The sequence below is a fragment of the Channa argus genome, chromosome 1 (genome assembly GCF_033026475.1).
Source record: "Channa argus isolate prfri chromosome 1, Channa argus male v1.0, whole genome shotgun sequence".
In the NCBI taxonomy this organism is placed as follows: domain Eukaryota; kingdom Metazoa; phylum Chordata; class Actinopteri; order Anabantiformes; family Channidae; genus Channa; species Channa argus.
This window is the reverse complement of record NC_090197.1, coordinates 2,007,748-2,034,812: the sequence shown is the minus strand read 5'-3', so window position 1 is coordinate 2,034,812 and position 27,065 is coordinate 2,007,748. Positions and strand designations below refer to the sequence as shown.

General features: G+C 43.2%; 1 protein-coding gene across 1 annotated transcript; it reads right to left on the bottom strand.

Annotated features, from left to right (window-relative positions):
• Positions 1-5,372: 5,372 nt before the first annotated feature.
• si:ch211-264f5.6 (carcinoembryonic antigen-related cell adhesion molecule 20) lies at positions 5,373-26,554 on the bottom strand. The gene is made up of 10 exons (XM_067476923.1): positions 26,398-26,554; positions 25,779-26,108; positions 23,031-23,194; positions 22,818-22,944; positions 21,654-21,935; positions 19,562-19,840; positions 18,921-19,175; positions 17,972-18,092; positions 9,562-9,601; positions 5,373-8,100 (listed from the first exon to the last, which is right to left on the bottom strand). Exons 1-9 carry the CDS (start codon positions 26,444-26,446, stop codon positions 9,583-9,585), a joined length of 1,626 nt encoding a protein of 541 aa, XP_067333024.1. The 5' UTR covers positions 26,447-26,554; the 3' UTR covers positions 5,373-8,100; positions 9,562-9,582.
• Positions 26,555-27,065: the final 511 nt, after the last annotated feature.

Below are 27,065 nucleotides of genomic sequence, written 5' to 3'. Positions count from 1 at the left end.
GAGCGATGACTCCAGACACCAAAGTGAGTCACAAACACTGGTGATGTTAGAATTCACACAAGTTCTTATTTTGGAAAATTAGCTCAGCACAAAGAGAATAGTTTCAATCATGGGTTTAATAAATGTCAACGTCTTTGGTAATGAATGATCATGTGACACCAGGTGTGTATGAGGAGTTTTTACCGTTTGATTTGCAGCTGTCAGAATTCAGTATTGTATCAGTAATTCTTTAAAAGAAGACGCCACAAAGTGACTGTGGCTAGTTTGATGCTTATTACCGGTTTTACTGCTCAGTGTTTTGTCGTCCTGTTTGCAACTTTTGGCAAAAACTTCGTATTTGGTCCGAACACATGATTTGATATGAATTTAGTAGCTTTTCTACGTGTTAGTGCATCTGTGTGTGGAAGCTGGGGGGTTATCAAAGAGGCCAGGTTGGCCTGGACTGATCAGCCTTTAAGTGGACGTACATGGCCACCGTGTGACCCTATGTATAAATCTGTGTGTGTGTGAATCAGGTTCTTGCCAGACTGTGCTGGGAAAAGGAGAAGTCTTGTTCCAGCTCAAAAGGGTGATTAGACGAATGACGACAGCTTCCAGACTCAGGGCCATGTTTGTTCCGGAGAGGGAAGTGAACTCATCACCTCCTCCAGCTGAGCCTATATGTTTTACAGTAACAGGACGTCATGCTGACCTCATACAGCGGAACCTCAACAGTGTGAAGTGATTTCTAGGTAACTCGGAATAAGTATGTAAATGAACTCTTTTCTAGTTTTATTTGTTGCATTTTATTCTGTGATTTGCGTCAGTGGTAAAAGCTGAGCTGAGCTGTACACAATAAGCAGGTGCTGAACGAACACTAAGACGAATCCTAATTTAACGCCACCAAGTTTGAAGTGGTGACAAGACTTTTCTTTTTGTGGTTTGAACTTGCACAATTCTTTTGGGGAATTTGCTCCAGAAGTTATTGAATGGGTTGTTAAAGGATAAAGCCAGTGGTTTATATATATATATATATATATATATACACACACACACACACATATATATATATGTGTGTGTGTATGTATATATGTAATATTAGTGTTTTTCCAGGTGGCCCATTAGTTGTTGCTGTCAGTCTGTTGATTATCCTCGTGTAAAATATCAGCTGACTTTTAATTCAGGCCACACTTTCTCTCTGCTCTTCTGTTTTATGAGGTCATTTCATGAAATAGTCAACACTAAAAAAAAAAAAAAGTTGGACTCAGACACTGTTAAACTAATGGTTCTTCATGTTTTGAGCTTATTTAAAAATAGACTTCACAGGATGAGTAATGTCGCTCACAGTAACTTGAGGCTCTCTGCTGTGATTTTGAGACTTGTTGGACCTCAATGGTAAAACCAGGTGAATAAGAAAATATCTATGTTGGTTATAGTTTTTTTATAGATGTTGTTTTACATCCTTCTATTGGTTAAAGGAACTCTGAAGCATCTCACGTCCTACAGCACAGTCCACTCCACCACTGTGCACGTGATCAAGTAGTTTCAGTGTCTTTTCAGCTTTTTACTGTGCTACATCAACAAGTTGTAAAATAAAACACTCGACCCAAAACTGATCCAGTGTTGGAGAGATGGATTCAACTCCAGGTGAATCTGTGGTGAAACATCATCACGTGACCAGTGATAATTTATGGAGGATTGTCCCCCGTCTCCCCTCTCAGTGTTTCACAGTGCTCACAGACCCAGTCAGTCCTGTTCCTTCTGCTGTAAAACGTGATTTGTATGTAAATCAAAAACTGATGCAAATATTCTCTGTGGCTCCTCCAGAGTTCAAACAGTGAAGCTGCAGCACAACAAGTTCTACAGTTTGCACCTATAGGTCCAGGTGAATGTGGGATCAGTGGAGGGACAAGTCAGCCATGTTGTGAAATTAGTGCACGGAGGGAGACTGTGGCAACTAATGACAATACAATAGACAATCCTTCTAAACTATTCTGTCTCCGTGTCCTCGGTGAGCTTCCACAAGTGAAACAAAAAAAGATGCACTGTGCTTAGATGTGAGTGATCACTGTGGTATTTTACCAGAGAAGGCTTTTATTACTGTAACCTGTAATCACACACACACACACACACACACACACACACACACACAGGTAGAGCGTAACTTGCTGGAACAGGCCCACAGACTGTTTGTCGACATGCTGATCTCCCTCGGTGTAAAAATATACAGAGTTTACATCACCTGCTTCATTCAGTCTGATTCTATTGAAAATTACTTCTCTTCATTTTTAGTTCAATATGTTTTTATGTGTGTTCAGCGCGACATTAAACACGTGTGCGAAATCGAGCAAACTGAGGTTTGTTAAATGTAATACTGCCCCCTTGTGGAGGCAGCATTGAGCAAGTATAAACGTAACCAGTGTTTCCAAATGTGAACACAGAACCAGCTGTGGTTGAGATGCTGCTTTGTGTTTCTGTTAAATTATTAAATCACAACTTTCACCTTATTCCATGTTGCATGACAGGTTTTGCCCCTTTTTTCATGAATAAACAAAACGTGCTTCTTCACGTTTTTACAAAACCACAATCTCCATCTAACCTTAACCAACGTGCTCTTGTTTGTCATAATTTAACCGCACACCTGTGGAGATGAACTCAGGTGCGTGCAGCCACCATCCTCCTAAAAAAAATAAGAAACTTTATGTAAGTTTATAAAGTTTATGTAAGATTCTTCAACACAGACAGACTAAGTGAGGAGTGCCGTCTGCGATGCCCCCAGACTGAAGCAAACACATTAAAGTGACGGAATCTTTTAAGCACTCGTGCAGAGAGGCAGTCTGAGTCGACCACTGCTCGTTACCTGAACCCAAACGTCTGTCACAGATTGTGCAACACTGTTTGCAGTTTAGTTGCATGGAAACCCAATTTCTAGGAGACAGGGTTTGATAATAATGATTGAAGAGGTCTCACAATGTCGATGATTATTCCCAGATACAGGTAGAACAAATTTGATTCTTTGTGTTTTCTTCATCTGTTAGATCCCAGTGCAGCATAGAGATTTATTCTTTAAAGTGCCTTGAGATCACTTTGTTGTGAACTGGCTAAACGTCTAAACGTCCTCCAGGATGACACTGAATTTCACAGCAAACATGGAGGAACGCACCCGCAGCTCCTGATACATGACAAACGTCAGTGGGAATGCAGCCTAACGCACATTCCTGACTAAATAGTGCAGGCTTGCTGAGTCCTGTCAGGGAAGTGGAGGAGTGATGTTCCATTTTAGTTCATGTTGTATGATGAAAGTCTGACACATTCCTCGCTGCTCTCCGTACATGTGGCCGCCCTGTGATGGGTGGAGACAGCTGCACCTCCAGGCAGCAGAGGAGCTGAAATTTGTAACTGAAACTCAGCTCCCATGAGGGAGTTTCACACTCAGGCCTGTTGTATCTGGTCAAATCTGCAGTTCTCAGGGTTTCAGAGCAATGTCAGATATCAGGAAAACTCACCAGGTGGAATTACCTGTCAGACGGATTCCCGCTGAATTTATTGACACCCGGCAACAGGTTAGGTGTCGTGTTTCAGCAGGAAGAGTGCGCACGAGTGTGTGTGTGTGTGTGTGTGTGTGCGCTGCCTTCTAGCTGTAACACATGAAAGCACAACAACACAAGATGTGAAACACTGCAGGGACGCAGTGACTCAGCTCTTGAGAAACGGTACAGCGGTGGTCAAAAGTACGTAGACACGCTCCAGTCAGGTGAACTGTGAAGCAGCCGTGTCATTTAAAAGGTGTTTGCAGCAGTTGTACGTCTATAGTTACAGGTCTGAAAGTCTTTCCTGGTCCACGGAGGCTGCACACAGTAACCAACAGGACCCAGACGTGCTCCATGTAACATCTGCTGCAGACCTAAGTGACTTTTTAGGTTGTTGGTTTCATAAGCTACAAGCTCTTGATCATGTATTTACCATGGACATTTGGACACATGGACACAGGCCCTCAGGCACTGACAGACAAAAGGCCAATCAATCCCCAGACTTGTGTTGGTTTTGATAGAGTTGTGCTTCATTTCAGTCTCTTTTTGTCTGAGTTTGCAAGTGTTTGTGGTCATTTTGTGCATCTTTGATGAGATTTCAGTCCTTTGTTGTCATTTTCTGAAGGCTCATAAAGGTCCATTCTGTAGTCCAAGTTCTGTATTTGTGCATAAAGTTGACCCACTTTCAGAAATGAAACAGACACGTTACATATTGGTGAGGCAGATTTATGTGAACCTCCAGGATTCGTAGTAAAAGCAGAACTTATTTCCGTGTTTCAGTCCGTAAGATGACAATAACATGTTCACATGCACTTAAGAAACCTGCTAACTGGAAATCAGTGTATACATGCAGCAGAAGAATAACCTGGTTTCTCCTCCACCTCTGACTTATTTCATACTGCTCAGTTTTCACAGAGGAAGCTGACTGTCACCAGGTTGCTTAGCTCCGTGTAAACACACTCTTTCAGGTGTGAGTGGGAGGTCCTGCCTTTATTAAGGAAGAGAAACTTGTACAAACCTGTATTGTCAAGATCAGACCATGATAGTGAACACACAAGTGTGTCACGGCTTACAGAGGTTACAGAGGAATTTGTCCGCAGATAATGGACAAAGTTCAAATTTATGCAGAGAGAGAAAACAAATTCCAACTTCAAAATTCAAACTTTCGAGCACCAGATTTTTTAAAATGCACTTTTGGGCAAGTCCAGGTTTATCTCAACAGATGAACAGACTGAATATAAATAACATCCACTCAGAGGGAGGAAAAAAGCAGATGGTTTATCTGGAGGAGATTAACCGGACCCACAGGGATAGAACGTACCAACCTGCAACTGCTTCTTCTGTTTATACTGTCGGGGTGTAGGACATTTAGTCTGTCCTCATTACGTGGGACTGAGGTTATGGGAACAGCTGCCACTGTGCCACTGTACCTGAGCAGGTATCACACACTGACCCAACAGTCCTGTGATGTGTTCTGGTTAAAGCAGATTGTGCTCATTCATTAGTGGACAGTCCCAGGTTTTAATGGACATGAATAAGACGAAATACGCACTGTGTATTATGTTCATTAAAAGTCAGTGTGTGGAAATGTGGCAAGGAGTGTGTGTTGTTACTGATGTGTGTTTTCCAGAGTCCTGGAGATGAGGCGTGGCAGGTGATGAAAGACACCCCCTCCTCCTCCTCCTCCTCCTCCTCTAAACCCCTTGGCTGTGGCTCAGACACTATTTCAAAGTAAACTGTTGCTTCTTACTTGTGATAGGTCGGTTTGAAACTACACAGCCTCTGATTGGTCGTTTTCTTCTATGAAGGAGACACAGTGGAAATACAAAAACAAAAAAACAAAAAAAAAAAACAATAGACAACTTTAGGAAAATATTTCCAAATCTTTTATGGCTTTACAAAGCTGTTACACATGAATTTCACCTTGGGGACTTGCACAGGAATGTTAATGAGGTGAGACAGTTTTTGTAAACAATAAAAAAATAATAAATCATAAGAATTAAAACCCCACATATAATCAAAAACAAAAAAAAAACAGTTTACAGTGTAGACATTGTCATATTTACAGTGAGGGCACTTTCACTTCCAGGCATCAAGGTTCAGATAACAAATATCTACATGTTATTTTCTGTACATTCTGTGCTGTGTGTCGTCACAAACTGGACACGCTGCCTTTCAGATGGTTTGAATGTTGAAGTGTGTGCGATTTCGAGCACAGGGTTTGGAGAAAACGCACAAACTGAAGAAAAAAAAAAAAGTGTGATCTGCAGACCAGCTATGATCTTCAGCTCCAGTTATTAAACGCTTTTCACTAAATAAATACTTTTCTCACTGGAGATCAGTGCATGTGGACGTCTGAGATCTCGCACACACACACACATGCAACAAAAATCAAATCATCAACCAGTTCATAGCGCAGCATTAATCATCTGAGGTCTGATTATAAAATACTCAGAAAAAGACGAGTGATCCGGCTAAATGCTGAAATTTAAATAATAAAAAGTGGTTTGATTTCTTTCACATCTTCAGACTCTCACATGGCAGCTGTGTTTTTAACCAGCGCAGCTAGAATTTCTATCCATTTGCGTTTTTTTTTTTTTTTTGTGTGTGTGTGTGTGTGTGTGTAAAATTGTTTTGGTAAAATTCGCCCTGATGAGCCTCAAACTTTCCCTCCAAAACTCAAAGTGGTCACAGCCCACAAAGCCCTTCACGCCCTTTTCTGTCTTCCCTTTGTTCTCGGTCTTCGTCCCTGCCTGTTGAATCTCGTCCGCTTCCCTCAGAAGACAATGGAGGCTGAATTTAAACAAACCGTAAAGAGGATCCCAGGACGGTAAAGAAGGCGGAAGAAGTGACACTAGGTAGAAAAGAAGTATAGGTGCAGAGCATTTATGATTTGCACAGCAGATATTAAAGCACGAGTAGTTTGGGATTTAAACTTGCAATATCACTATATAGTTGGATAAAAATTCTTTAAAAGCATTTTTTTTCCTAAATTGTTTTTTTTTAATCTTAGAGCACTAACGGGTTCGTAACAATTAAAAAAGGTCATAAAAGTTCACTAAGGTTATTTAGAAACATCAGATATTTCTTCGCACGATGCAGAAATAGCTGTTAGCTCCTCCGGGACCAGGAAAATCCAATGAATAAAAAAAACAACAACAACATTTTCACTGTGCTTCGCTGTGATTGGCTGACAGTGACACTGTATGACTCACACGACCTCCTTACTCACTTCCTGTAACTGTTCAACTTTTTTCCGGTTTTCAAATCTAAACCTGATTCATGACTTTACTAATTACCAAAATCTACCTAAACGACCAGTTTACCTGTGCGACACCTGAGGTGGACGAGCTCCTCATTAACACACTGTGCTGAAGGAAAAGTGGGTGCTGCTAATGCTAAAGACAGTTGATCCCAAACTGACAGATATTACAGGTAAACCACCCACTGCAGGTAAATCGACCTGCAGGTAACCATAGTAACAGTGCTGATCTTTCACATAAATCTAACCTGGAATTACAGGTTCAACTGACTAGAAGCTCAGTTCAGCAGGAATCATGTCTGCAGCTATGACAAACAAAGGGTTTCTGTGATTCCACGTGTGTGGAATTTCATAACTAAAACATTATTTTATTATTAACATTTACTGTTTGTTTACGGATGAACTTTGTGGCTGTCAAAATCAGATCATTACTCATTGTTATATTGTAAAATCTGGTTTTGCATTGTTGCTCACATGACAGTGTCACAATCTGGAGTTTTTATGAGGGGGGTATGTCACAAAAACTGTCAATCATACGTTGATGCACCAACTGTTTCCTTTAGGACTTTTTAACCGAAACCTCATTGCAGCTGAATGAGTTTGTTTAGGACGTTGAGTTAGAGAAGCAGCTGGAGAAGGAGAGGAATGTTAATAAAGCTGTGCAGTAGACATGTTTCTAAGCAGGTGTCCTCAGCAGGTGTGTTGTTCTCCACTAACGTGTCGAGCGCTCAGAAGAATCTAAAACTTTACTTCGAAATGCTTCACTGCACTTGAAGTCTCCCACATCGGGCAAACTCCACTAAGATCAACCACTGAAGTTTAATCAGATGCTAATCAGACGTCAGAACCAGAGGCCTGAACATCGCTGTGTGTGGCCTGTGTGTGTGTGTGTGTGTGTGTGTTCTCAGGTTTCCAGCTGAATAAAGAGAGTCATTCATCGTAACTGTCAGCTGAAACGGCTCCACGCCACAGAGTTTCCCTCTGAAGTGACGAGCCAGACAAAAAGTGGACGGCCACCTTTGTTAACAGGACAACGAAGAGGGAGAGGAGGCGACGATCTGGTGACGGCGGCAAGTTTGTGGCGTGAAGGTGAAAACAGGTTAGAAGTAAAATGTTAAAAAAAAAATAAATGAATAAAAATGAAGGTAATAATCCAAGTTCTGAGAGAATCCATCATTTGAGTTAAATCAAGTGTCCACTGTCCTTGTTGGGACAGACAGTGATGATGGTTTTGTCAAAGGGCTTCACAGGAAACCAGCTGTGTCCAACTTGTCCTGCAGAGGGGGATGATGGGAAAACAAAACGGTCGGATGTTTGGGCCGGAGTCCCCTAAAGAACGAAGGAAAAGACATGAGGACACTAATTTAATGAAGTTCGACAGTTTTATTTAAACAGACAGATTATTAAATAGCATTAATAGTTTTTAAAGAAAATGCAGAAAAGTAGCTTCAGTAGTTTCAGTTTGTCTCCTCATCTAATAAAAAACTCCATTATTCTGTGGTGGATGTTGTCAGAGACTGAGAGACTCCAAACATCCGAAGAGACAAATTATTGATGAGACCTGAACAAAGTATCCTCACACTGTAAATGTTTAATGAGGAAAGAAATTCGAAACCTTCTCTTCAGTGACGCTCCCAGTTTGTTCTGATCATAAACAACAAACGTATGATTATGGAAAAATTGATTCATGTGTTAACGTATGTTCAACTGCAGAATAACTTTTTAAAAATTTTATATTTTCTAAATCTGATTTTCAGCCACTGCAGAAATTATTCTTACTGTCATTACAGTGGGAGAAAATGTCAGAACTTTCAGTGGGACAATATGAACAGTTTGCACTTCAGGTCATGTGATGCAGTGTGTGGTACCTTCCTGTGTCTGACATGCATTCATATATTTTTTAACTTCTATCATATTTGGCAGTGAAATTAAACTCAGAGCTGAGCACAGAATCTGCTCTCGTCCAGTTTCAGATTCGAGCCTTGTCCGTCATCACATGTCGGGATGTCAAAGACAAGTGAGCAAAAAGCTGCAGGGCTCCACTTTAAACAGTCAACACGGAACTACACTTTACACACAGCAAGAAAGTGACCCTGCTTACACACACACACACACACACACACACACACACCCTTCAGGCTTTGTTTGCTCGACCAAGTGGAGCCTTGGTAGCTGTTGTTTGAACAGTGACTGCTTAAAGTAACACACACACACACACACACACACACACACAGTGTGTGTTTCCTCGGTCAGTGACCACTAAAGTCCAGGTAACCTAGTAACAGTAGTGATCCTTCACAGCACATTACTGACTGTCACACTCGTTCATTCCTCGGGTGTGAGGGCTCTAACGCGCTCTGAGCTCGTCTGTCCTGGAAAACACATTATTTTCAGACTCTGCAAACTTATTTAGCTCCACCACTGGTTGTGTGCCGACAGGGTCCCGACAGGACGAGGGGGGTGTGGGACTCTGCTTATTTCTAGTTTGAATGTCCCAGAACTCAGGAGGCACAAAATGACCGGAGACGGTGTAAAAATGAAATACATGAGCATTATTAAGGACTTAACACGAGCACCAAAGAGACAAATTACTAAAACCCATGTGTTTGTCTCATTGAGATGTTGTGTGTCTCAGTCAGAGGGGGCTATATTAGAGGGGGCTTGGACCCTGTTATCACTGTTACTGACAATGCAAAGCTCAATACCTGCTGCTTAAAAGGCAAAAGAGAAAACCTGTGTTAAACCTGTAAAGACACCTCATACCTTCTGTTTTGTTTTTCAGAGACTTACCAACGTGGTGCAGGGACGTCTTCAGTACGGTGACTCGACCCTGAAACACACACAAAAACCAGAAAACACAGATTAGGACCGATGACCTCGTTCGGAAGTGTCTCTGCCGACACTCTGATGAGCTGCACAAGATCTGTGATATCAGCTGGAACTAAACAGTTTACGGTTCCACACTGTACCAACACAGAGAATGAACCACATTCAACTTCTATAACAACAAATATGAGGCCACGTTGTTGTTTCAGCATGATGTAACCTCTTCACACTCAAACCACTTCACAGCACAGAATAAGGTGAACGGTCTAAATCTTACGCTCTTTAATGCTTTAAACGTGGATTTGAAAAACACACATGCACACAACTATAAAAAGCTCCAGATGTGATGAAACAATGTGAGAGTAACAGTTGGCAGTTGAAGCACTGAAGATGAGGCTGAATCCTATGTTTTAGTAGCCAGAAACTGACCCTGTGCCCCTGAAACCCTTAACAGTCTAAGTGGTGCAGAAGATGGGATTGTTTTAGTTTGTATCGAGCTTCTTTGTTGTAACGTTGCCATCAAACTGCTGCATTTTGTGTCCTGGGTGTGAGACAACAGCTCTTAAAAATGAAACAAAAGTCAACAGTTTCTCATGGCTAATGGCTAATTCGGTGATCAAAAGAGTCATTGCAGTAATGGTTAGGTTCTGAGGGTCTGGATGAAGGGCTGAAAATGACCTGACAGTAGTGATGAACAGGTGAACTGTCATTTAAAGAGCAGAAGAAGAAATCAGTGGAAGCATTGGTTACAGAGTAAAATGTGAAAACAGCTCAGGTCTCAGTCCAAGAATAAAGGAGGAAAAGTTGTACTGATTTTAGCCTTTGGTGAGTCAGAGAAGCAAACAGCCGCCTCCATCCTTCAAAATGCCTCTTTGTCGACTCTTATCACAGAAACTCTGATATCTTTTTTAGCTGCTTTTATCAGCAGCAGCAGACAAAATATCCTGGCTCAGCCATGTGAAAGAGAAGAAGCAGGGCTGTGGTGGGAAAATAAAGTCCCCCAGGAATTTGAAAAGGTTCATGAAACCTGTAATTCCCTGTCAGTGTAGAGTTGAAACCTGGAACCGGACTGAATGGTACATGTTTTACAAGCTAAAGCGTGACTCCTAAACCTGCACCATGAAGACACCTGGTACAGGTCCAGTCGTCCTTGGCTTAATTCACTTGTTTTTCTGAAACAGAATCGACTTCACAAACGTCCTGTTTTCATGACTGCAGACGCGACAAAAACCAACAGGTGAGAGGCTCCGGCAGGTCGGGGGCGGAGTCACAGGTTTGTTTTTCTTGTTTGTCCAGTGACTCCACTTCCTCATTTCTAGTTTATTTACTGGGCTGGAAGCCATCAGAGCTGGACGAGCTTTAACGGTGACTACAGAGCAAAACATTTCAACATTTGTCACTGCCAGCAACATAAACATTTCAAAACCTCACTTTGGATCCTGCAAAACTGCAACGTCGAATTCTGTATAAATAATTTATACACATTTACCCTGAACACATGCAAGCAAACGTATAAGCAATGAAAACATTCATTATGTGGAGCTTTTATTGATAAAATGAAGAATGAGTTATTCCTCATCCAAAGCTACTCAGGCTCCCTTTAATTTCAAAGATTTTCCCTTTTAATCAGTTTCATTTATGATCCTGCACGTTTTAAGCCCCACTTCCTCCTTCTTTTACAGTCTTCAAAGCCCTTTGACACATGAAAGCACGTCTGTCTTTCAGAGCCCAAACAAATAAGCTGTTTGCCGCCGTGAGTGTGGAATTTTAGGGAAACAAGTGAAGATGGGTGGCAAATAATTTGAGGCGGCTCGATTGGCAAGAAAAAAAACAGAAGAGGAGGCAAACCAGGCAGAATGGGAGAAAACCAAAGAGAAACTGCAGGGTTAAAGAGAGATAAGAAGGACAGAGCAGCAGGAAGACGAGTGCAGACATGACAGTGACATTCCTGCCATTCTCTCAAACCTCACCCTCGTTTGAGAAAGAAAGCAGCTCCCGTAGAAAACAAAGGACAGTCCATTCTCAGACACACAACGGAGCTCGAGGCCAACGGGATTTCAAAGGCCGCTTCACTGATTGTCTCAGAACTTGTTTTGTGTTACGTTTAGCACAAAACACTCGGAGATTTAGTTTCTGTGAAAGTTTCCTGATCACTCCAGGCTACATCTTAACACTGAAGACACCATTTTGTGGGTCAGCAAATAACATACTGTCACTTTATTATGTCAAAAACAAAGACTCAGTTCGCCTCACAAATACAACATGACAACGTACCCAGTGTGAAATTCATATAAACTGTGCCATGGGGAGGGGGGGGAGGGGGGGGCACTGTAATCTAGTAGTTTACAGTCTCACATCGCACCACCACCACTTACGTAGCTCAGTTTGTAGTTGAAAGACAAGTGAACACCTCTCACTATGGAAGCTGGCTTATGGAAGAACTGGTGTCTGAGGCGAGACTGTAGTGATGCGCAACAAACACTACGCACAAAGCGCATCATGTTCGCTTTCTTTAGTTTCGAAGGTGTGATTGCGCTTGTGCAGGTTCAGTCACCAGCTTTTTGCAGCAGCTCTATGAACACACGAGCAGGTTATTGCTGTGGCTGTTTGCCTTTTTTGTTTCTGAAATAATGACACATAGCACCACTATTTTGTGTCACTATTGCTTGTCCTCAAATGTGAATATTGCACATCACCATGACGACACAATATATCATGCAGCTCTAGTTTACAGTGTTCACAGTGTCATGGGTGCATCCTCCCTAACACTCAGTCATCCTGTATCTCCTGTTCTCTCAGGCTCCACTTCAACTTGCAACATTACAGAAGCATGAGGAAGCCATATCATGATTTTTCATATTTTAATATTAAGGCCACAGTTTGTGACCTTTTGACTCTGTGTGGCCAAAACTATCAGCTGCTTGATGTTGACGAGAATCTCAAACACATCTTTCCCTCAGTCTAAGATCAGTTATAACATCTTTGTCTCATAAGTGAATCTTTCTGCATTGAATGACAACGTCATGGAAACAGAAATGTTGGAAATGCTTTGATGCATTTCTGGGGGCAATAACCTTAGGTGGAAGATGTGGAGCCAGTCTCAAAAAAAGAAAAAAAAGGAAAAAGAATCCTCATTATTTAGTTTATAATTATGAGTGAGGGCTGTGAGCGGGTTTTCCCAGCTGGCAGCTTGTTCTTCACAATGCAACATCAAGAGGAAGATGAAGGAGGAGGAGGAGGATGTCTAAACGAAAACGAGTGTGAGCGATTAAGGACATGTTTGCTGCTCAAGCTCCAGAAGGAAAAGTTCCTATTTTATCTGAGCATTTTCCTGCACGTCTGAGTGGTTCTGACAGACTGAAGCAACACGACAAACAAAAATCAAACTCAACATCTCGGCACTGGTGGTATGTGAGAGGATTTCCTGTAATAATTTCAAAGTAAAGTTCCCCTCAGATTATAAACCAACTCAATAAGCAGATTCCATATTTCAGATTCAAAGTTGTGCTTCTTGCATCTGTTGGAGTTTCAGAATGATTTTCCTTCAGCTGCAAATGAGTAAATTCACCCAATGGGTCAGTGGGTCGATGGTCAAGTTTCTACCGAGATTTAACGTTTTCAGCTCAGGTAAAGGCTGCTTGGTGTTTTTAGGTGGAGCATTTCTTCCTGTGGGTCACAAGATAGATGTGAGGGCGAAGTGTAAAACATTTATCTGCAACGTATTTATCGCCTCTAAACTTTCCTTCTCTTGGTCCCTAAAAACAGTTTATTAAGCTCAGATTTAGATTTTGTTTGGATACTGTCATGGCCGAAAAATTTTGGGGATCCCTAAATAATAATCAGAGTTGGCGTAAGATCTTGACAAAACAATAATTTTGATACATTTAATTTGCAGATTTTTCCCTCAACAACAGTCTGCACAAAGAAAGACTAATGTCCTAACACAGGGTGAGAGTCTGAAGGATTGTGACTGTGGTTTAAATGTTTCATATACAGTTGCATCCACCCAAGCACTTCCCCACACCACCACCACCACAGCAGGAGGAGGAGGAGGAGCAGGAGCAGGAGCAGGAGGAGGAGGAGGAGGGAGTGTCTTCCTGGCTGTGACTGACAGCTAAGAGTGAAGGAATGCAGTCAGACTGTGTTTACCAAAAAACCACACACACACTTAATTCTTGGAGACGAGGACGCGTGTGTGTCTGTGCAGGCAGTTTCTTGAAGTGAAACTGAAGACATGAACATGTTCGATACTTCCTCATGCACTGTGATGTATTTTCATGTACTGCAGGTCATTTTCTTCATTTCTTAGTGTTGATGCGTCTAAACTTTTCTCAGGTTTCACATACGGTACAGTTTCTGTTAAGCAGGTGATGCTGAAGAATCAAGGAATTAACTGTATCTTTATTTATATACCTGCTAAACAGCCACAGAGGTGTGACAGCTGTTTCAGTTTTAGGCCAAATGATATGAAAATCTGCATTTACAGACACTTTAACTCCAAATGTGCAGAGTCTGTGACCAACATTGGCCCTGAGTTATTTCCCCCGACATGAATTCCACGGTTTCCCTCAGATGCGGGTCGATGAGCTTCTTGCAAGTGTTTTTACTGCATCGTACAAGTTGAGACTTTACTCTTCCGGTGGCTGTTCTGTCTGCAGCTGCAGCAGCTGCCGAACCTGCTAAGTCCTTTATTTTCTCTCTTCGAGGTCGTGGATGCAGGTTCCAGTTTGATTATCCGCAGACGAGATCTTTCTTTTGATTTGTGAACATCTGTGTCGCTTCGACCTGAAGACAACCGGTTTCAGCTTTAGATCTTTAGGACAAAGACGCTGTTTCGCAGCGAGGTCATTTTTCTTTCAATGAAAAGCGCTGGCTCGAGGGAGTTCCTGTCTTTTCCCTGTCCGTATAAACCAGATGTGTATCAAGTGGCGGTGGTGTGAACACGATCATCCACCTTGATCGGTGCAGCTATAAAAAACAATCCCCCCCGTCACCCCTGTCTGTCTGTTGGTGTTCGTGAGGACACAAATGATTTCTCATTGGACAAAAGCCTCAGCCACAGGGATGAGACAGACCTCCTTAAATCAGGGGAGAAACTGCACATTTTTATTTTTTAACTACAATAAGATGGTAAAATCATCCCCGTAGCTGATAACTGCTACTTTAGCAGCTCGTTTGCTGCTGAAACATCTATAACCTACACGTGTAATCGAGCGCCAGCCCGACAGGTTCTCCGTATCAGATCATCTGTCAGGACCTGAAGTCATTCTGTGTCTTCATCTCAGCCGTCAACGCTCCCGAAGGCTTTTCTTCAGAATCCCCTGCTGTCTGGATGTCTCTCAGACCATGTGCGTTTCATTTCTACAGATGGCTGATAACTGACTGACCTCTTTGCCCTTTAAAGGTTCTGACGTGCTGCTGTCTACAAAACAACACAAATGTGTGTGTATATATTTAGGAGGAAACCCATCTCCCTCCTGTTGCTCTCTGCCCGAAACACTTAAGTCTTGAGTTGTCAAAGGCTCAGAGGTTTCAGTCTGAGAGTCCGGATCCTTCCCCCAACAAAGCCCCCCCCCGCCGTCAGTGTCAGTGTTGACAGTGACGATGACAGCGATGAAGATGAACTGACAAGACGATCAGTCTTATCCTGCTCTACCTCTGCTCCCTGACACCTGATGACCTGTGTGGCATTGTGTGATCATCACAGTTCTGCCTGGGGGCGCAGTGCTTCACGCCCACAGAGACAAATCCTACGAACCGTCCTCTTACTCATTGTTCCTTGATGAGAAAAGAAAAATTAACTCTTGCCGTCTCTTAATAAAATGTAAAAATGTTTTCATGTCACAACTGGGACAGGCCACACAAGTTCATCATCACTGAATCAAATGAGGCAAAGCTGCAAACTAATGCTCTGTAAATACGCATGCAGTGGCCTTTACACAACACTGGGCGCTTCCACGTGTCCATCCACCACCAGGAGCACACAGATGGATCCAGAACCAACAGTGAACAACCTCATTTCACATCCTCAGCTTTTCCGCTCAGTTCACCCAAAGATTCAGCTGCACATTGTGGCAGAATCTTCTCTTTAGGTAAAGAGAACACTCAAGCTGAGGTTATGAAACGGCATCAATTTTCCTGTTTCACTTTCTCAAATGTGAAAAGCTGCTGGGTTTCTGTGTGATTGTATGACACTTCTCTTTTCTTTGGCTTTTGGTTTGTTGGTCAGAGTAAACCAGACATGAGGATTCAGCTCTCGTTTCATTTTCTTTGCTCCATAATTAACCAGTTCACCTGGATATTAATCAGTGATTGGCTCCTACATAATGCATTATCACTGCAAACCCAACAAATTTAGCAGCTGCGAGGGCAAATCAGCAGGAGCGTCTGAGAACGAGGAAGTAGGTGAGTTAGTTCAACTGCTAACTGTTTTTCTCGCCATTAGCTTATAAGTCTTTTGTGAGAGCAGGAGAGCTTCTGGTTTCAAATAGCCAAAGTCAGGAAGGTCCTGGCATGTCAGAGGCTGCATCTGTCACTGACTCATCCATTTGTTCTTTTTTTGCAGGCTGGGAGCTTCCTGTCATGTTGAAATCAGATGGGATGTGGTGCAGGGTTGCTTCACTTGTGCTGTTTAGGTGAGTAAAGATACTCACACTCGGTTCCTTAATGCAGATCTTGATTAAACGCTTTTTGGGAGAGGATCCAGTGGAGTCCTCACTAACAATTTTTCTGAAAGAAATTGGATCTCAATTTGTTTTTCGACACTGAAAAATCCTGATATTCCAGCTACGTGGCTACACAAGGACCGTGTTTGCTCTGTCAGTCAGTTTAGTAGCTGTTGTGCAGCTTTTTATCACAGAACATCAGCCTCACCAGCACCTTCTGTCCACGTTGGCCTGAACCTATGCAGACTGAAACGTTTCCTAGCTTTCTGAAAGAGTCGGACACATCCAACCCCTTAATTTCACTGTGGATAAGTGGTTCCAGACGATCTGAGAGACGCTTTGTCTGAAGCGAACTAAACAAGTGGTTTTATTGCTCAAAGTCAAACACTTAGCAAAAGGTGCTTCATAGCTTCCTGCGGTGCTGGAGAGATTTTCCTGAAGCTTTGTTTTTAATAAGATGCCTCGTGGACACAAGAACTGCATTCTGAGACATTTTTAAAAAGAACTTCAGACGAAGGTGACAGTTACAGTTGCAGCCGTGTTGAAGGGTGTGTCAGCCACACAGAGTGAGTGTGTATGTGTATGTGTGTGTGTCATCAACATGTTGCAATACGCCAAGGCGTGAAAGGAATGAGGAGAATTTCCTGGACGGCCTTGAATTGGCTGACATGACTGAGATAGTGGACGTGGAGACACAAAGAAAATGACAGACATGTTGCTGACACACACACACACACACACCTAGTGTTTAGTGCACAGTGCACAGGTCAATTTAACAGTGAAGCTTGAAAGTAGGAAGAACACAGCAGCAGACACTGATGAAAAAAGAAAAGATGCAAACCTGCATCCACTGTTTTCCTGTTTCAACACGACAGTGTCCCTCTGAACAAACCTCCAGAACTCAGCCCCACCCAACACAGACCATAAGCCGAGACCTTATCACCGACATCAGGTCCAGGTTCAACATCTGGTGCAAAGGCTTCACTCACTGCGTAAAGTTATTATTGCTTTTGGAATTTCAAGAAACATGCAGCAATTTATTAACTAAGTTATTCGGTTATTACTGAATGAAAAATGTAATGTTCCTTCACATGCAGGTGCTTGTCAGGCTTTCAGTCTCAAAAAGCTCCGCACTTGAACATTTTGGAGTTTTTTGAAGAGAAATCCCGCAATTAAGACCATCAACTTATGCTGCCTAACAACAAACGTGAGAAAATGATCCACACATCCTCTTGACAATTTCGTCTCAACCTGAACATAGTAATTCAGTATTCATGATTACTAAACCTCGGTGGAAAGTTCTTATCCTAAACAGCTGAAAATGCCAGATTACAGCTGTGCAAACCCAGCAGCTTGACAGGGTTTAGGTACTAAATAATCATGGTGAGGTTCAGCAAAATGTTGCTGTTTGACTTAAAACAAGAGTTTAGGAAGCTGAATACTACGTGATGGTGTCGTGTTCACTAAAGCGTCTTGACGTCACCCACTGTTAATAGGTCTCTGTGTGTGGACAATAAAGAACAGGTTTTCCCAGGACCTGACCCTTAAAAAGCCTCGTTTCTATTCGCACTTTCAAACCTCAGACACTAAGTTTACCTGCCTACCAAAGCCAGACTGTGAGAACTCGAGTTCACGCCACTGGGATCCAGCAGATCAACAGCTGTCACTGCCGAAACCAGAGAGAAGACTTTAGAGAGAAGAGTACTTACGGTACTTTCTGCCGGCAGTACAGGGTTAAGGCAAGAGCGACACCGACGGCGACGAGGATGGCAATGGCGATTCCAGCGATGGCGCCGTCTGAGAGACCATCTGGTGGCATTGTTCCCTTGTCTATAAAAACAACCAAAGGTTTATAATGTTAAGAGGGAAAACATTCATGTAAATTCAATTTTAATTTCGAATCATGATCTGGTTTTCTCAGGTTTAAATCTTCTGGCATCTGTATTTAATGAACAAAACAGTTGTTCTAATGTGAATACGAGCTAATAATTGTTCAGTTCGGACACAGACCAGAACTTAAACCACCCACAGGAAATGAATATGTGACTCAGTCTGATTTTAGCTGGTGGTGTAGGGAGTAACTGCAGCAGTGATTATTTGTATTTATTACAGCTCATAATCTACAGATCTACGTGACTGACTGTGTGAAGCATCATGCATCACGTTCCACCACGGGACAGTCAGGAGGCGCCTATGTTGCTGCTGGATCAAGTGAATAAAAAGCTCTATATACAGTAACGTTTACAGTCAGACATTTTTGCGTTAAAAAACTCTTTTTTTTGTTGCTCGTACGAATAACAAAAAGTCTATTGATGGTGTCAATGGGTGGATGGTGAGACGCCTAAGTTAACACGTAGGTAACATTTACCTTGGCAGCACAATAACATCAGCATTAACCTCATGTTATGGTTGAGACAATGAAAACACTTGTGCAGAATTATGAACAGGTCTTTTAAGATGTGAGATGATGTAAGACAAACGGTTTTGTCTTCTGCAGTGTGTCGGCAGGTTGATCGTCAACTGAATGAAAACAGAAGTTTATTGAAGCTGCAGCTGACTGGTTATTTTCTAACAGCAAGATCTGATCAGTTGAACTTAAAGTTGATTCAGGGTTGAGAACAGCTAATCAGTTCATGCACTCATTGACTGGAATCTTACCGTAGACAGACAGGGTGATGGTGCCCGTGGTGGTCTTGCCGGTGACATTGTTATACGCCTCACATGTGTAAATCCCGCTGTTTGCTGCGGCAGCCAAGTTGATGACGTACTGCGGCGTTTTGACATCGGTCACGGTACCGTTAAACCTCCATGTGAAGTTGGCGGGAGGGACGGACTCAGCGGAGCAGCTGAATGTCACAGGCTGGTTCACCTCGACCTTGTTTTTACCCGTCACCTTGGCTTCTTCAGGCCCAACTGCACACGACAAAGGAAGGAGGGTCATTATGCAGGTTTAGTAGTAACATCAGCATTAGTTTGTTTAGTTCTGAGCAAAGTTCAAAAACACTCCTCAGTTTCCAGAACTAGTCAGATCGTTAGCGCCTGGCAAAGGATGCAGCATATCCGAGTTGATATTTACCTAATGTTTATGACACAGACAAACTCTATATGCTTAGTGATGTTTATCTGAATTTAAAGCCTTTGCAGGGACCTCTTAATAAATGTCGTGATAAAAGCGCTATAAAAAAACAAACAAAATCAATCACTGACAGCACAAACAGAGCATCAGAATGTAAAACCATAAACCCTGACGACACTTTCGCCACCACATGTTCGCGTCTCTCAGCAAAACAAACACTCACAGTTCACCAGCAGCTTGTAGAGGGCTTTGTCTCTGCTGACCGCGTTCTCCAGCTCACACTTGTACTCGCCGAAGTCCTCTTTCTGCACCGGGTTGATTACCAAAGAGCTGCTGTCGTTGGAGAACACCAGTCGGGCGCTGGCGGTCAGAGGTTTGTCTTGTTTCAGCCAGACTCTTTTGCTCACGGAGCCCACTGCCGCCTGACAGCTGAGGTTGGCCGTGCTGTTCCCAGCGATGAGGGTAGTGGACGGGCCGGAGATTACAGCACCCGAGATGGGATCTGTGGGCACCAGGAGAAAGGTTTTATTCTTTGTCCTTCATTTCATTGCTATAGAATAGTGTAATAAAGGTTCTGCTCATCGTGCAGATGAGGACTAAAGATTCTGTTTTAAGGTCTTGAACATAAAACCCAAGTTCTAAACAAAACTGAGAGACAAAATCTGAAATACAGCGCACTCAACATGACACGAGACACAAACAAGCACAGTGTCTCCCTCAGCAAGTGTGTCTTGTCTTTAACCAGGGGACGATTGTCCTCCTCCTTTCTGCTACTGTAATGTTGCTAATCACACACTTTAACTAACTGACTTGTCCCATTCATGCAAACTCCCCCTCCTCCCCCTCCTCCCCCTGTCTGTTATCACACAGAAACTCTCCTTAGGGCAAATGTAAAACCATCCTCCAAACCAGCAGGTCACACACACACACACACACACACACACACACACACACACACACACACACACACACACACACACACGGTATGTGGCCAACTTCAAAACAACACCACAGTTCCTTGGCAGTAATTACAGACAGCACAGGTTCCTCTGCTGCAGCTATTTTGTCGAACACCTCACGGGTAAAAACTGTGATGATGTGGGTGACTACAGCCTGTATTTACTGAGGTGTCCCAGGCAGTGACTGTGACTAATGCGCGTCCATTTAACTGTGTCCCGTCTCCGAGGTAAATCAGAATGAGAACATGTCTGTTCTGTTCTGACGACTGTTGCTTCCTGTGAACTTTTGCCTCGTTTACTTTTATTAACTCTACATGTACTAATGTGCATGTTTGCACTCATCTGTTTTTTATGTCAATTGTCTGGACATTACGTAAAGCATTTCAAAATATTAGGCTAAATATTAAGTCTTCATCACTTTTACAGATGAACTGATCTGTGCCTGAGGCCAGAACCCCCCCTCCCCCCTCCCACCCCTCACTGATCTTAATTCATGGGGCTGTTTAGGTGCACATGTGGGAGGAAAGGACAAAGAGGAGGAGGTTCATAATGACGAAGCAGCACAAATCGAGCTGCTGGTATTTGGGTGGAAAACATGTCAGAGCTCAGAATAGACGCCTGTTCCTGGAACCACATCCCTTTACTGCTAACAGCTTTATTTGAACACTTACAGACGCATTTCAATTAGCATTTAACCAATAGCATTATTACTGTAATCAGCCAGCATAAGGCTCTGTAATGGATCCTCCCTCTTAGTTCATTTGTTCCTGCAGCACATCATCATGTGTGTTTCTAAATCTGCAGCCTCTGGCCTACACACAACCACCTACTGTGTTTACCTTCAAGAAATCACATGCACGTGACATCAGGCTGCTATAAATAAACTCTGCACACAAACAGGCTCATCGGTAACAATTGATGTCATTTTGTCAAAATCATCGAAAGGGGAACAAGTATGTTGGAACCACATTCCATCTCACAGCTGTAGAGATATTTCTGTAAATACCACAAACAGGAAGAGCTGATGGATCCTTAAATACATTGACAGGAAACCATGAATAAACTCTTATTTTTCATTTGATAGTTGCTGAGACATTTCAATCTGGACTAAAATGGTGCAGAAACATTTCCTAGCCAAGCAAAACAGGTTGTAGCTGTCAAATCAAATTCTAGGTGCCCAGAACGTCATGCAAACTCCTCACCAACATGACGCCTGACAGTAAAAAAACAAACATCTGACACTTTCACCATCAAGCAGAAAGCTGCTGCAGGAAACAAACCTGTGACGACATCATGCTGCAGTTCATCATTCTAACCACAAAGATGTCTCTGAGACAGCTCAGCCACATTACTCACCCATCACAGCGAAGGAAACAGTGGGGGAGGAGATGACACGCAGGGTTTTGGCATTGGTGGCTGTGCAGGTGTAGTTTTCCACTTGCATCCCTAATCCAAGATCTTTGATTGCTTTCAGAGTGAGCACAGCACCTATACCCTCCATCTTCTGCTGGCTGTGGTACCAGATCAAGGTGGCGGGGGGGCGGCTGGACACGGCCGAACAGGACAGGTTGTAGTCAGAGTCAGATCTGATAAACGGGGGAACGTTTGTTGGGCTGATGGAGACGGCATCAGGTCCATCTGTGGAGACACACTCATGTTATTTACGTGAAGGCAGCATTACTACATCAAATTAGGCTTTAATAGAAAGTTAAGAGTCCATTTCAAATCTGATTTCTTCTACATCGTACAAGCCACCTGCTTTTCACTAAATCTGTCACCCCACCAGATAAAACCCCTCATCTGGCTTGTTCAGGTTTGATTAATTAATAACAGGGTTAACCAGTGGTCATTGTGGTTTTACTGCCTTTCAGGTTAGTCATGGGGAAGGAGAGGAAGTGCCGGCCGTTGTGTACACATTGTGGTTTTAGTGTGAGAGGGAGCGCCACACACACACACACACACACACACACACACACACACTTACGCGCGGCTACAAAACTGTTCAGATACTCATGGGTTTCAGGATTCTGACCAAGTTTAAGACCCAGGAAATAAAAGTCCAGGTATTCATTTCATATGGCACAAAAACCAATTAACCTCTAACAAACGACCAATTGAGGTGTAAAGGTTTGACCTTCTATGTTGTCCATCAGGTGAGAAGCTGATTCAAGTGCGGCTTTTCATACAGTGAAAGACTAATACCTTAGAGTAAATAAATGAATGTGGGTAAACAGAAATGGCATCATCCTCTAACTGGCAGTTAAATTACAAAAATGGTGTAAGAAGAATTGATTGGCCTGGTTATTATAGTGTATCAGTGTCTATTAACTTGTTGCAAATGTCTCAGTGCCAACAAATGACAAGAGAGAACAGAACAAAAATGAGGTTTGTCCCATCAAGTTCTCAGAGATAGGAGCAGCTACATAAGCAGATGTTGGCTAAGAAGCTAAAGAAGCAGATACGTGGACACGGAGTTTGTCTCTGTGTCGTCAGAGGACGCAGAAAACCTTCAGTACTCACAGTACACAGTGAGGTTGAAGGGAGCACTACTGTAACTCTGCAGGTTGTTAGCAGCTGTGCAGACAATGGGACCAACTAGGTCTGTCCTGAGGACTCCTGTGATGGTCAGCGTACTGGACGCTTCGTCCTGTGATGCGGGAAATACTCACGTTACACACAAACGAACACAGAAACGAGTCGATTCTGCACATTCTTTACAGAAAAGTAACTGACCGATTTCAGCGTGAGTCTATTGCCGTCGGCAACGATGGCCGTGGTGCCGTTGGTCCACGAGAACTTGAGGAAGGAGCCTTTGGCAGAGCAGTTAAGAACCACGGTGCTGTTGTATTCGATCGCCTCAGGCAGGTTGGACGTGATGACGACATCAGACACCGGCTCTGTGGGGACATTGCTTTGCATTAGCGCAGTGATTAACCGTGTTAAATGAACAGTTTGATTCAGATGAAGAATAAACACATAACTAAAAAAAAAACTGAATAGAATGAGTAGGAATGTTATTTTGTTCTGCGAGTTTGACATAAGAAGTAAATAGTTGCTCAAAGTGCTGAGAGAGTAATTGAGAGTAAAAGAGTGATTTACTCTTTGCATTAACAGTTAGTGACTAACAGCTCTGTGTTTTACAAGGTCTTGAATATCTCATTAGCCTTTGTGCTATCAAACAGTGCTGTGCAAAGACAAATACCTGCACTTTTCTCCATGTCAAAGGTAAAGAATGAGTCCAAACCAACCAACAGAACAAAATGCCACTAAAACTCCAGATGTCAAATAGTCACTGTACAGTTGGTTTAGCGTTGACTTTTCCTTTGTTACTAAAGCTGTGGTTTCTGCAGATTAAGTCCTGTAACAAACGAGCGATGAATGGTAGTGTGATTAAACACGCAGTTCGCCTCAGGCCGTTTTAACCTCCATGTACATCTGAATGGAGGGAACGAAGAAATCGCAGCAACTAGACCTGCTGGACTCGTTCTCAATAATCCTGGAGCTTCAGCTCTAAATGTGCCGGCTGTTTGCTGATGATTAGGCAACATGAGGTTTGTGTGGAACAATGTGAAGGAGCGGTAACCTGTTCAGGCTGTGGTCAGTCCGTCCAGAGAGAGGTTCAGTTTGTCTAACGTCTGAAAAAAAAAAAAAAAAAAGAGCCTTGCAGGGACATTTAGGATCCTCTTTACTGTGATGTCTCAGCAGGAGACGGCGCTGTGTTTGTCCTCCTAGATACCTGAGTGTTACTGTACTAATGACAGAGGACATGCTGGGAAAAGCCTGCACGCCCCACTGTTAACCTTCCTTAGATAAATAAAGATTTAATGTGACATCACAGAGCTGACACACGTCTGATGGGAGACGTTTCATTATCAGAGCTGATTGTGGCTTTGGAACAAGTGGACAGTTGACGGCTGTGATAATCACGCAACTGCTCAATTAATCAATCAGTAGAAAAGAAATCAGCATTTTGTTTGTATTCATCAAACATTTGTTAGTTCCAGCTTCTCAAATGGGTGGAACCGCTGCTTTTCTTCCACATCACGGCTGTTCATTACTGGGCCACTTTGATGAGTATTTGTCACATTTCTTTCTAAACGTTCACCATTTTCTACATTCATCACAAACACACACTCAGAAGCAGATGAATGTGTGGTCACTGACACTAGCTGTAGCCCTGCATTGTGTAAGTTCATTAGTATTTAGGTCACTCGGTGTGAATCAGTGGGTGTGTGCTGTAACAAACACAGCTCACCGTGTGGACACGTCCTGGCTACCTGTGCAACCGCTAAGAGGACTGAAAATACTGCGTTCAGTGTCCAAACCCACTGGTTGCTGCTGACAACTTACATCTTTGGAATGAAGGTTCCCTAAAACAGCTGCACGGTGTGTTTTTGTCTCTGAGGCTTTTCTTCAACCACAGCCAGAGGTGGAACAGACACGTGTGATGAAACACATGAGTCAAGAGGCGGGTGAAGTGAATACAAACCGAACTGTGGATCCTGGTCACGATAACGTGCCACAATACTAATAATAATAATAATAATACAGATGAGCTGCAGAGCAAACTTCCATAGTTTATTTATCAGATGAAGCAGAACTGGTCACATATGCTCTCACCTGAATATTTCTACAGCATATGTTAAAAGTGGCACGTGAGTTCCTCTCATGTCTTCTCTAACTAACAGAGATGTTTGGTTTGTTGGTGAAGAGATCAGCTATGAGATGTTAGGACATAAACGTCTGTCTGAAACTATAGCGTGTGAGTTGTGGTTGTAGTAATAATATACATGAGGAAATATTAGTATCGGCATCATTTGCTGTGTCTGGTTTTAGTTTCTCCTCTGAAATGTTGCACTTTCTTCATTGGTCTCCCTGAACACAGTCCTTGATTAGAAAACACATTCAAAACTAAATTTTGTAATGGGACCGAATCTTTAAATGTGCAGAATGGGATTTGTTTCTGGATTTCCTGTGTGTGTTTCATTTTGAAGGCTGTGAAAGCCTCGTGTGAGTGCAGCAACAGGAGCCGCACCCTTCCAGCAGAGCCTAAGAACCTCAGCACTGGCTCTGAGGATCTGTTGTTTTCCCTCTTACATCGGTGACACTGCTCACAAAATGCTCCTCAAACACAGCCTGCGGCAGTGAGGAGGCTCCTGGATCACTGGGGCTGAAGTGGTAAACGTGTTAGACTGTGCTGGCTTTAGTGGCACTGGACTCCTGGGCTCCACTCCTGTAGGACAAGGTGTGGCCGGTGCCTTGCACTGCACCAGACTCCATTGGAAAACATAACAAGTGTGTGTGTGTGTAATAGCTTCAATGAGGCGTTCAAAGCCCAAACTACTGGAGCCAACGCTCCTCTGGGACCTTTTGGACTCAGCAGGAGCATTTTCGATTCACAGATTATCACTTTATTCAAGACTCCGTGGCCTCATGCTGTTGTAACTGAAATGGACACAAGCAAAACTGTTTGAAACTCACTCAGGACGCGGAGCTTTAAGTCCTCGGTTTCAGTTTCCCTGTCATTTGATAGGATGCTGATGCTGTAATCCCCGCTGTCCTCCAGCTTCACGGAGCTCAGCATCAGGCCGCCGTTGGTCTTGTTCACCGCCACTCTCCCCTCGTAAGGTTTTGCCACCCTCAGCCCGGACTGACTGAGGGTGGCAACGTTCACCTGATCTTCCCCGTTGTTGAAGTTCCAGACGATGAAGTCGTAAACGGGGTTGGTCAGAAGGGTCGGGAATGTGACATTTCTCCCCAGAATTGCGTCCAGTGGACCGGGCGGCAGAATGCCCTGTCCCACGCAGCATCCTGAGGAAGAGGAGGGAAGGACAGGTTAGTGCAGGAGCATCTCAGAGACATTCAAATGTAGGAGGAAAAGTTTAGTGACTGTGGGAAATAAGAAATAAGTAATGTCTCTGATTTAATGTGCCTCCACATGACACAGGTTACAACCACAGATCCGTGCGCAAACTTAACAAAGCCATTTATTTCCAGTAGTTCGTCAGTCCCGTCTGCAGTAAATCACACACACACACACACACACACACACACACACACACACACACACACACACACACACAGATGAATAAGTTCTCACCGAGCACAGAGAGCAGAAACAGAAGCGGCTTCAAGCTGAACAGATCCATTCCGGACGGTTCAAGTCTTCCCAGCAGTGAAAGAGACGAAAAGTGCGGCAGTACCTGCTGCTGCTTTTAGAGGGACACACCCAGACAAGGTGCGCGCGCACTCACAGACACACACACTCACACACACACAGTCACACACGCACACACTCAGTATCTATTACAGCAACACACACGCGTCACTGGGGGGAGGGGTTTCCATTTAACCGTGTCCCCTCAGCAGGAACCGGGCTGGGAGGCAGCGGCAGCTCACCGGAAGTTTTAAATATGAAATGATAAACGACACAAATCAATGATTTCAGAAAAAAAGTTCCACCCTCCAGTTTTTAGCTGCAGGTCTCTATCCGGGATACACTGCTGCCACCCTGTGGACAGAGCAGCCACTAAGACCCCCACACACATACCTGTCCACTTTGGCTGAATCCTCCCTGTGACGTAGATCTGATCAAGGTGGGATCACGCAGCTTTGGCTGATTTTTAGGTTGAAAACAATGCAGCTGCTCTACAAGCAACACTTCGATCTGATGTTTGGTTCGCTCCTTACTGGATATTTGAATCAACAGTCCAGCACCAACCACCAAAGTCACTTTTCACCTTCCCTCCCTGTTTGATGCTCAGCTTG

What these genes read in the sequence shown, in the direction of transcription:
- si:ch211-264f5.6 (XM_067476923.1), bottom strand. Translation starts at nt 26,446, where the DNA reads ATGGATCTGTTCAGCTTGAAGCCGCTTCTGTTTCTGCTCTCTGTGCTC. An exon ending in ATAGACTCACGCTGAAATCG is followed by an intron (nt 22,945 to 23,030) that starts GTCAGTTACTTT and finishes CCCGCATCACAG; the next exon opens with GACGAAGCGTCCAGTACGCT. An exon ending in CTTCAACCTCACTGTGTACT is followed by an intron (nt 21,936 to 22,817) that starts GTGAGTACTGAA and finishes GTGTCTCCACAG; the next exon opens with ATGGACCTGATGCCGTCTCC.